Source organism: Cajanus cajan, chromosome 7, assembly GCF_000230855.2.
Source record: "Cajanus cajan strain Asha chromosome 7, NIPB_CcT2T_4, whole genome shotgun sequence".
Lineage (NCBI taxonomy): Eukaryota > Viridiplantae > Streptophyta > Magnoliopsida > Fabales > Fabaceae > Cajanus > Cajanus cajan.
In genome coordinates this window covers 52036347-52048550 of record NC_138523.1, presented here as the reverse complement: position 1 = coordinate 52048550, position 12204 = coordinate 52036347, and the positions used below count along the sequence as shown (strand labels likewise).

Below are 12204 nucleotides of genomic sequence, written 5' to 3'. Positions count from 1 at the left end.
CTGAGAAAGGCATGCATTGTGTAGTCTTGTTGAACTGAATTAAAAATGTCACAACTCACGAGTTTGATTAAACGTGAAGACACCGAAAGGGAGAAGTTGCAAAACTCTTCCTTATCTTTTGGCTTTTTGATGTGGATTCATGATGTTGAAGTGTTCAATTTGAACTTTTAAAGATGATATATTTGATTATTTCATGCTATTTTCATACCCACATGCAACCACCTTTTAAGTATCATGAGCCATGAGAATGAGATCAACTTTAACGAATTCAGACCTGATTTGTATTTTTAGTCAAAGTTATATCAGAATGAGTTTAATATGTTTTATTTTCCAACATATTCTTTATTTTTTATTATATATATTTATTGAAATTACAAAATCATGAATACAACTCATTAAATATAAAATAAGATTAATAAAATTACGATACTTTAATAAATAATATATAAAAAATGTGTTCTAAATAAACTGTTATTAACATTTTTCATTCTTTTGTCCGAGTTTCAATCCCAAATGAACCAATAACTTTCCCATTAACTAATATACGCATTATAATACTACTTATTACTGTATATGAACGTTGTGTAGTAGTAATAAAGAAATTTTTATACAAATCAAATGACGAATCCAGGCCACGAGGTTCTTATATATAGATGAATAATAAGTTAAAAGATGAAGGAAAACAAAAGCGAACTATAGAGGTACGACTGTATGAGTGGTTGCTATAACGAATTCGTCAAATTAATTTTTTTATATTTTCATTTCTAAAATAGTTTTCTTTTTGGTTATAATATAATCAGACACGAAGCAGATACTTCGAGAAAAGATTGGAAAGTTGCCATAAGATTGTAATATAAGATTGGAAACAAAATACAATACAATAATGTATTATATATGTATTTTCTTTAAGAAGTATTTTTGAATAACTCAAGCAACTCTACTATTATTATGCCAATTTTCTTTAAAAAAAACAATTAACAATCTCAAGACTGCTACAACTACATGAAATTATTACGATTTGAGTATATATAAACATCTGTGTATTGTTGCATACATTATAATATATATTTGTTCACTCAAATGTCTATCCATCACTATAATGCATCATGATCATCTAAATTAATCATTCATATTCATATAATTTTGATACTTTAAAAATCATACTCAATAGGTTGCATTTGTAATAATTTACTTTGCAATATCCAGCGCGCATATAACTTTTGTAAACTCATCATAGAATACTCAAGGATCCTTATTTTCGCAACACTTACTCATCTTTGATTCAAATTTTACACAAGGATAATTATTGTGAGGACCATTTCTTTGTGCAAATTCAAAAAATTGTTCCATCTCACTCTCATATTAGTCTCTTGTGTGTTTAACATTCATTCAATAACGATTCATAACTACTTAACATATTACAAGATAAAATTAATCCTCAATTCATAGTGTTAACTATATGATTATTTGCATTTTATTCTACAGATGAAGGTGGGTCTTATCCTATCCAAAATTGTTAAACTTGCATTAGATTATTCTTCATCTATAAAAAAATAACATTTTTTTTTATGATTCTCCAAGTACACAACCTAAATGAGGTGATATATGAACCAGTAGGTATGTATCAAGACAATGATGGAAAATACAATTCTATTATTCTTAGGCAAAAAAACAAAAATAGAGGCATATAGTTATTTATTTTTATGTGAATTAATTTAACAATCCCATATAGTCTTGTTTTAACATATTTTATTTAATATATAATATTTAAAATATATGTAAATATTCATTATTATATAACATATTTTAAAAATTTTAATTATATAAAATTTAATACATATGATCATGAATAATTGAATATAATATTACCTAATTTTATTTTTTTATGTCCATAAACATAGTTTGGGCAATATTCATAATTAACAACTAAAAACTAATATACATTTACAATAGTAATCATTATTTCAACCCCATTATATAAGAAGAAAGATAACTTTTCATATCTACTTTTAGCCTTTAAATTTTATTGAATTATCATATTACTTTTAAAATGTAAATAACAAAATTACTTGTGTAAATGTAAATTTTTTTCATTATAAATACATAAATATGATCATTCTTTCCCTTTCTCTCTCTTTATATATATATATATATATATATATATATATATATATATATATATATATAATTATACTAAACACTTGGGATGACAAAACAGGTCATAGTCCGCAAGTCAGACTATTAATACATATGTTATTTATTTTAATCATTGTATATATATAAAAAATCAAATTACTCCAAAAATAAATTAACATCAATAAAGTTAATATATATTATTTATTTTAATTCATTGCCTTTGACTTTTCAAAGTTTTCCCTCTAATTTCTAAAATTGTGATTTTATATATAAAAGATTAAATTACTCCAACAGTAAATTTATCAATAAAATTAATACATATATTATTTATTTTAATTCATTGTCTTTGACCTTTCAAAGTTTTCCCTCTAATTTCTAAAGTTTTCATACATTTTTATGTGGACTGTATATTAATATAACTCTGCTTAGATCACATAAATCATACATATTGGCTTTGATTTGGCAAAGAAAGAAAATCTTATTCTTCATTGAAAATTCAGAAAGTCTTTCATTCCGTGACGAAAACTAAAATGCACTGAATCAAAGAAATGTATTGACAATACTAATGGTTAAATTAATAGAAATAAAAGGCATGTATTAGTCATGTGAGTTAAATGCTGATCCAGTCCAATTGCAATATAGGATTCAAGCTTGTAGTTTTTTTTTTCTTTTTTTTAATTGAGAATCTTTTATAAGATTTTTATTTTTATTTCTATGCGGTGTATAAAAATTAAAATACCATTAATTATTTATTTTTTCAATTATATTTTTTTATCTAATTTTAAATTAATTTATATATTTATAACTAATATATGCTTATTGTAAAATTAAAAAGAAGAGGTATAGTTTGAAACTTTAAACTATTTTATGAAAAAACAAAAAAATATTATATCTCTTAATTTATGTATAATTATATATATATCTTAAATATTAAATTTGATAGAAATAACTTTAAACTGTGGTTCTGAATATTTACTTTTTTAAACAACTGAAATAGGAAATTATAATATTTGAATAAAATTATTTAGCTAAATTTACTTGAATGCTATAGAGTATCTAATTCCGACAAGATGGAAGAAGTTTCCTAAAATAAGAAAGAAAAGTTGGAAGGATGCTTTGGGGTGTAGAGGGAACAAAAATAAAAACAAAAGAACACGTGGTTAAATAAGACAGAAACCTAAAATTTCAACTTTGAAGCTAAGCATAGTGAATGATTAATGGATGATACAGAATGCAGTGGTGATGAAAAGGATATATAGAAGTGCACGTGTCGAGCATTGGGTTCTGGTACGGTTATTAGTCTACCATGGTGTTTGGGCGGTTGGTTTTACCAGCTATTTTGCATCTCTCGAATCGGAAAACATTGTTTGCCTACCTGTCTGCCAAACAGATACATGACTCAGCTATTTTCGAAATCTTCCTATGCTTACCCAAATTAGACACTACTTATACCATAGAATTATAAATACAGATTTTAATGTCTTCACAACTTTCCTCATGTCTACGTCTTTAAAATGAATTACTGTCCAACTATCAATTAGAGATATTCTTCATTAAAAAAAATTATGTATAGAAAGTTATCCACAATAATTGTATCACTTAATTAAGAATTAAAGTTTTATGTACAACCTGAAAATAAAACCTATTACTTTATTATTAAATGAGTTGATTGAATGAAAGAGAATATTATAAAAGTTCTTATACCTCTAATAGTTAAGCTATAATTTTAATAGAAAACATTACACATGTTAAACATCACTATATAATAAAGATGTCCTAATAATATTAGTACTTTAAAATCTACCATTTATTTGTAACACATCTAAATATAATAAAAAGAGGAAAGAAAACAAAAAACTTGGGAGGTTGGACCAAAATCCTAGAAAAATTAATAAAAACAAAAAGAAAATAGATTATAATAGTTATAGAAAAATTCTGACAGAATAAAAGATATTAAAGTATTCTATCACAACTTTATAATTAAGTTATAATTAAAAATATCACTTTTATTTTTAAATTGTCAACCCAGTTGAAGAGGGATTAATTTTGTCAAATTGAAATCTTAAATACCTCCTAGTAAATTTTTTGGAATATCATGTAAATCAACTAATAAAAAGTTATTTTTAACTTAATTGCTAGTCCGTGCGTTTGAATTATGCATACTCATGCAAGTTAGTATCCCAATAAAAATAGCACATGAGATTTTGATCAAAATAAATTTATTTGAGTTTAATGATAAAACAATAATAATATAAAATAGTTTTGACTGTTTACTTATTTATAATTAAAATTAAAAAATTTACTACAAATGATAATTTGTTATTGAATGATGATGTACAAAAGTATTCGGTCAAACCTATAAAATATTTTTTTATTCAACATATTATATATCATAATTTTCTTCCCGCTTTGAAATTTATAATAATATATAAATATTGATAAAAGTGTATATATTAATAATTTATATAAATAAATTATCTTAGAACAATAGAACCTAATTGAATCTTGTTATTTAAAATATTGTTTTTTCTTTTGTACGAATTTTAAATTATTAAAAGGGTTTAGATGTAGTTATTAATTTCTTTTAATAATATCCTTTTTAATGCCAAATTCTTAAATACTTACAAATATACACAAATCTTTGTTTACCCCCATAAAAATAATATGAATACCCACCGCGAAAATACAGGCAGAGAAGCATTACTCATGCTGCCTGCCCCCACGCCATTGTTTTCCGTGACTCCTCACATCAATTAGGTAATAGTATTTATCACCTAACTTATCATATTGGTGGTCTTGAATAATCATAATAGTTAGTTAAAATAAAGTATATGTACTAGCTAGCTAGCTAGGTTAAAAGTCTTTGGCTTAATCCTCATTACTTTTGAGTTTAACATCCATTAGCACTTTTAGTATCGCTCCTCTTGGTTCTTGATGTAACTTAGAAAATTTTACAACAAATATTATATATAGTGATATATAAAAAGTGTTATTATAAATACAAATATATAAATATAAATTTATTTGATATATAAATATACACAACTTTAATATTAATTATGAATGAGATTTAACAATATGTATTATGTGTCACTATAATATATATTTATACTTTATAACAATATATTAATTGATAGGGTTATTTTATGGTATTTGTTTAGATATTTTATGAGTTGTTAGCTTATTTTGTGATATTTGTTTGATGAGATATTTTATGAAGGTTATTTTTATAAGGTTATTATACAAGTATACTCTATAATAATGATATTGTCCGCTTTGAGCCTAAGTCCTCATGACTTTGCCTTTGGTCATCACCTAAAAAGTCTCTTAATCATTGAAATATATTTGTGTTATATAAGTTGTTATTTCTTGTCTTATTTTATCAATGTAGAACTTGTTTTGTATCTCAACGCTAACATATATTATATATATTGTATAGGTAAAAATAATTTTTAATAATAAATATTATATCATTACACGAAATATGTCTTTGTATGACAATTGTTTTTAGTAAATCTTACTATGTAAGTAATCTATAATAAGAAGGATTATCTGTGATAATTACTTGAAATGATATTTAATTAAATATTAAAATAAAAAAATATTAGCTTAATAAAAATTATCGCTCGAACCATACTTCGGTGAATTTTGGAAACTTAAAATCCTCCAAGTTTATGTTAAGTCAACTATAATTATTTTATTTTTAAAATTAAGTAAATTCAGTGTCTATCAATTTTTCATTTTTATTTTTAAATGCATATTTATATTTAAATATAAATTTATTGTGCACTAATATATTATTCTATGTTTCAGTTATTTCAAAATACACTCTCGTTACCTTACAAGGACATTTTGGAAATACAATATGAGTGAACAAGATTATTCCTTTATAATTAGTAAAAGATACTTAGGATTTTATATATTTCCTTTTGGAATTGAATGTTTTTAATTAGTTTGCTAGTAGTTCAGTAATTATGTACGAAATGTATAGGTACATGCTGATTAGTGGATATGATTTAGAGTTAATTTAGAAATAATTTGTAGGAAGATTAGCATTTTGGTTGATTTTAAAGTTATTTTTATTATTTATAATGAAATATTAATTAAGTTGACTAATTATGTTAATTATATATAAATATGAATCCGTTTGGAATTCTTACTTATAATTAGGGATGACAAAAATACCCGCACCCGCGAGTATCTGTGGATAAAATCCGCTACGGATAATAAATAGATAGGCTAATTAGGTACCCGCGGATAATGGGGACGGATAATTTTTTACCCGCTTATAAATGGGGCGGAGGCGGGTATGATGATATCCATACCCGCGAGTACCCATTTAATATTATTTCTTAAATATTCTAATTATTCTTGTACTACATAATCCTAAAACTACACTCTCTCATCTTATTTTCTTACAAAAATGAGGTTGATAAAGTTACCGACATGTGTTAAACATGTTATAAAATTATGTTGGATGTAATTTGATTAATTTTATAGCCTTGATTGGACCAATAAAATTTATGTATTTTAAGTTGTTTACTTTCATTTGGAATTATGAGATTGAATTATTGTAGCTTTGTGATGAGATTTAACTTACTTGTGAAATTGATGTATTTTAAATTATTGATTATCTTGAATTTTTATTATTATTTCAACAAAATTAACGTTAAATAAAAGTTCAACATTAACATTGAATTTTTATTTTTAATATTTCAATGACATTAAAATATAAACTTAAAATTATTTATAATATAATTTTTTTTAATTTTTTAAAAATTTTATAAATATCCATGGATATCCATAAATATCTGTGGGTATTCAAGAAATTCATGATATCCGCGCGGATATGGGATAAGTATGGAGCCAATTTTCATTCAGCGGGACGGGGGCGGGGCGGGTTTACTATTACCCGCCCCATGAGGCCCCATTACCATCCCTAGTTGTAATGCATGTTACTGGTTTGAGCCTAGAACAAATAGAATATTGAAAATTAGGCAAAATTCTACATCAGTTATAACTTTAACTAATGTAAAATATAAGTATTTCTACATCGTTTAAGATCTTAACTGGCCAGAATTTCACTATTAATTTTAAAATCGATTAATGTCTTAATTAACGTATAAATGTTCATATATATGTTGGGACAAACTTAAGGTAGAAATAACACTCTTTTTACATTAGTCTTATTTAGGTTAGCTCTATGATCCACATAAAAATCTAAAATAACCGACTTAATTTGTAGACTTGTTTTCCACTAGTGGCACAAGAGTACTTTTCTTCTATTCAAATTCTACGGTAATAAACCAATATTGTTTATCTTCTTTAATTTTTAGTTTTTCCATATTAGGATTGTATCCTTATCTATATCACTCATGAAACTTGTAAAAATGATCTTTCCATCTCTTATTTATATTGTGATACGTGAAATTCATCACACACGTTATATAGTACTGATATAAAAAATAAAAATAAAAATAAGACTCTGTGTAGTTATAATCTTAGGTGGAGGACTTGGAATTGTGTTTTTCTTTTTCAGTGACGGGTTCATTACAAGGACAAGCCCCACCGATCCATATAATTCCGAAACAAACACCTAAAAACAATACAATACAGAACATTTAATTCGTACATCTCCTTTTACATCCGTATAATATTGATCATCTAATTATTGTTAATTTCATTTTAGTATTATACATTTTCCCTGAAATTTCAGTATCTTAGAATACTTGTGTTTGGATGATGCGCAACCTATTACCTCTGAAAAACCTTCCGTTAAAGTTCAACAATCTGGTCGTTGAGTTCATGCCTAACTTGGATGTCTAGATTTAACCTTCACCCTCTCTTTCTTCTTTTATAGTCCTAACACCTATAGTATAGATATTAGGTCAAATGCTGTATTATATTCTGTTTGATTTAATTTGATCTTAACATACGGACATGCATGGAATTGCACAGAGCCGTGTTTTGACCATACAATCAGATTCCTTCAACAAGTTTTTGCCTTCACAACTACAACTACAACTAAACTAATCTTAATTTTAATTGGACAAAAGAATTTTCAAACAATTCCTTTTTCGGAAATATTATAAATGAGACGTGTGTGCATATATAAATATGTACTCAATGATAGATTTTTTTTATACGAGGTGATTAAAATATGCATTAGATATTCAAATTTATCAATAATAACAAATTAAAATACACCAATTATACGAGAGTTTTAAAAATTATACAACTTTGTAAAGATTTTAATCATCATCGTGTTTACTTATATCTTCATAATATATATAGTAGTGATTCTCAACCTAATTCATAACTTAAGCCTTATCTCACATTTACCTTATTTAAAGCAAAGGTGTAGTGAGTTGTGACTTAATCTCTGTTTATTTTGTGCTTTCTTTTTCAACCAGATTGTCTGTCAGTTTACTATGGGCTAATCACAAATCTGGGAGCCCAAAATCATTAAAGTAAGTAAATTAAACTTTTTTTAAATTTTTATTATTTTTTGACTGGTTATGGGCATAGCATAGAATTCAACTCAAAGATGATCACTGTTTCTTTGTTTCTCTATATCTGAAAAGGGAAACCGACAATGCTAAGGATTTGCAGAAAGTGCAGGGAGTCAGTTCCATTTTGCATCCTCCGTTAATCGTGAGTCAAAACGTGTGAATTCCGCATGCTAAAATCACCGGAGGCGGCAACCACATACTTGTTTGTTTATTGGTACACTATTTTCTTTTTCTTTTTCTTCATTTATCCTTTATTTTATTATCCAAGAATCAAAAACCAAAGAGAAATTCTGAAACTAGAATATCAGCCACAAACAAACAAAAAAAGGTAGTGGTAGTGGTAGTGGTAGGGGTGTGTGGTTAATTATGTGTAGGCATGGTGGAAGGTAGAGTAATAGAGGCGCAACAAGGTTACTGTTGGTGTGGGGGCTAGCGAGTAGCGAGTAGCGAGTTGTTCATGATCATGTTCCATTTCTCTTCTTATGTATATATATAATAAGGTGTTAATTTTGTTTGTCAGAAGGAATCAATCTGAGTTATAATTAAAATCAGACGTGGTTGGCAACGGTGGCGCACCAAAGGGGTTCGGATAGGTTGGGGGCGGAGCAAGGAGTGGACGATGAGGAAGCGGAAGGGAGTCTAGGTTCGGTTCCGAGGCATGTGGTGTCACCACCCTCGGGTTCAAGCCAAAGCGAAAGCAACAGGGAGTGGGTCCCACTCCCGGCGAGTGGTTTTCCCATGATGCCACGTTTTATGCATGTATCTTCCCCTCCAGGTTTGTCTTCTTCTTCTGGGTCTGGGCCTTCTCTTATGGGCCCGGTCCCTGCTTCTGGTTGGGCTGGGCAGAAAAGAACGCGTGAAGATGAGACGGGTGGTTGTTTGACACGTGGGAGCGAGGAAGAAAGCGGGGAGAGGAGGAGGAGATACAGAGGGGTGAGGCAGAGGCCGTGGGGGAAATGGGCGGCGGAGATTCGTGACCCTCAGAAAGCGGCGAGAGTGTGGCTTGGGACGTTCGACACGGCTGAGGCTGCAGCCAGGGCTTACGATGAAGCCGCATTGAGGTTCAGAGGCAACAGAGCCAAACTCAACTTCCCCGAGAACGTTGCAGCGCTTCGCCCTCCACTTCCCGATTCCACGCCTGCTGCCTCCGCGCTGCTCCAGGGGGCGCCCGTTCAGGACTCCTCCGACGTGCTCAGAGACTACTGGGGCTATTCTCAGCTGCTGAGCGGCTCAGGGGAGTTCCATGGACTCGACCCCTGGCTCTTTGATTCGCAAATGGCAACGCTTCAGTCTTCCTCTTCCTTTTTATCGCCGCCTGCGTTTCCGCCCTCCTCAGCTTCCTTTCCCCTCTTTTCTAGCCCCCAATTTGGGGTTTTCCGGCCGCCGCCTCACCACCCTCAAGGCGCCGGAGACGCTGCTGCCGCCTCACACTTTCCGCCTTCCACGTGGTCAGATACCGCTGGCTATCCTCCTCCGCCACCTGGACCTGGTTGACACGATGGAATACACATTTTTTTTTATATTATTATTTTTATGATATTTTTTCTCTTTCTTTCGTTTTCGTCAAAGAAAGAACAAGTTTTTTTTTTAATTATTTCCTTATTTAGAATTAACTGAATTTTTGTGGTTTAGAGGTAAAATATTATTTGGTTAGTTGAATAAAATTGCTTGAAAAGTGGGGAGGTAATGGGAGGTAGATAAAAAGTTTTAAGGATGTATTTGGGTTTGAAGTTTGAAGCTTAGTAAGAGATAGAGAGAGAGAGAATAGAGTATTTTCGTTATTCCAAATTGTGAAAGGTGAAGAAAGAGGGGCATATGAATATCTTTTACAAAAGCTGTCCCCGAGCAGCCAACTTTACTACAGGCTGTTTCTAGAAGATAACTACTACCTCTCGGCTCTTCCTTTTTAACTTTTATGTGACTTCAAGGTTTTCATATGTTCATGTTTTTTTATACAATAAATACAAGTAAAAACTATTTTTAACCATTCAACATTTTTACTTTATCTTTTCTATATTAAGTTTTATAATGAATTTCAGTATTTTTTAAATATTAATAATTAAAAATAACTTTATTAATTATTTATTATAAATATAAAATATAGTCATATAAAGCAAATGTTTATATACATGCTAAAATATTAATATATAAATATTTTTGAACACATACAGTTTATTATAATTAAATTTTATAACATTTTAATATTTTTGAACTTATAAATCATATTTTAAATTTACAATATATAATTTATATTAAATATATTATTAATTATTGAAAATTTTAAAATATTGAAATTCAAATTTTGAATATGATAAAAACAAGATTAAATTATATCTTTAATTTTTATAATATTTAATTCGTAATTTTTGGTCTTTTATTTTTTAAATATGTAATTCTAATTTTTAATTTTATAAAATTTATAATTTTGATCATTTTGTTAACTATTTATTTAATTATCATTAAAATTATAATATTAATCGTTATTTGCCATTAAATGTGTAACATAATAATTAATACTTAATAATATTTTAAGTTAAATTTTATTTTTGTTTTTATCCAATAAAAATATAATTTAATTTAATTTTTTTTATAAATAATTATAATATTGATATAAAGTATTATTATTAAAAACAATGATTAATTTTTGATAAAATCTCACTACCAAAACTGTTAATTATTTTATATTTAAAAAATTATATTATAAAAAACACAATTACATATAAGATCATAATCAATCACTAAAAATATATTTAATAAAATTACAATTCTCATTTTTATCTCATAAAAATATAATTTAATTAAATATAATTTTTATAATTATAATATTGATATAAAATATTTATTAAAAAATACATGTCCGCATGAAATATCATAAATAACCATTAATTCATTTGAAAATGTTTAGTAAGATTATGAATTACATATTCCATTCCAACACAAATTCGGATGAAATAATATAAAATATATATTTTTTAATCCCAAATCTTAATTGATAAGAATGAAATGAGTTAACCGGTTCCAACACTCTTTTGTCAAAGTCATTAAATTTAACAGCTGGATAAACCTCTACTCACGCCAGGGGTGGTTCGGATATGTAATTCCTTGTTCCTATTTTACAACTTGAGGCATGAACTGATGCGATTAGTCAAATCAAGACAATCTTATAAGTATATTTGGTAAGAACAAATGCTCCAGGATAAAGATGAGTTTACATCATCAATTGAGTTCAAAATAAAATAATATATTTTTCATTAATGACTGATGACAGATAACAAAGGAAGGGAAAACCAAAGGGATAATTACAAGCGTAAAAACGCCACTGCTGCTGTATCTGCGTAATGCAGTTAAACTAATTAATCTACTCTCCTATAAAAAGATGTGAAACAAAAGACTTGTTTCACCAACCTGTCATCTCATGGTAATATAAAAGAATTTTCTAGTCTCGAACATTTCCGATGGTTATGCAGAATTTTATTAATACAATTTAATAATCAAGTTGTTATAGTATAGTTTTGATTGGACCGTCGACCTGCTTTAAACTTGCTACGTTTCAAGG

At 27.8% G+C, this 12204-nt stretch overlaps 1 protein-coding gene across 2 annotated transcripts; it reads left to right on the top strand.

Annotated features, from left to right (window-relative positions):
* The first annotated feature begins 8437 nt into the window (after nt 1-8437).
* On the top strand, nt 8438-10509 carry LOC109812525 (uncharacterized). 2 transcript variants are annotated; one of them, XM_020376513.3, is made up of 3 exons: nt 8438-8606; nt 8721-8862; nt 9172-10509. In XM_020376513.3, exon 3 carries the CDS (start codon nt 9387-9389, stop codon nt 10140-10142), a length of 756 nt encoding a protein of 251 aa, XP_020232102.1. In that variant the 5' UTR covers nt 8438-8606; nt 8721-8862; nt 9172-9386; the 3' UTR covers nt 10143-10509. The 2 variants fall into 2 exon arrangements, with proteins under 2 accessions (XP_020232102.1, XP_020232101.1); XM_020376512.3 differs by having other exon boundaries at nt 9169-10509.
* Nucleotides 10510-12204: the final 1695 nt, after the last annotated feature.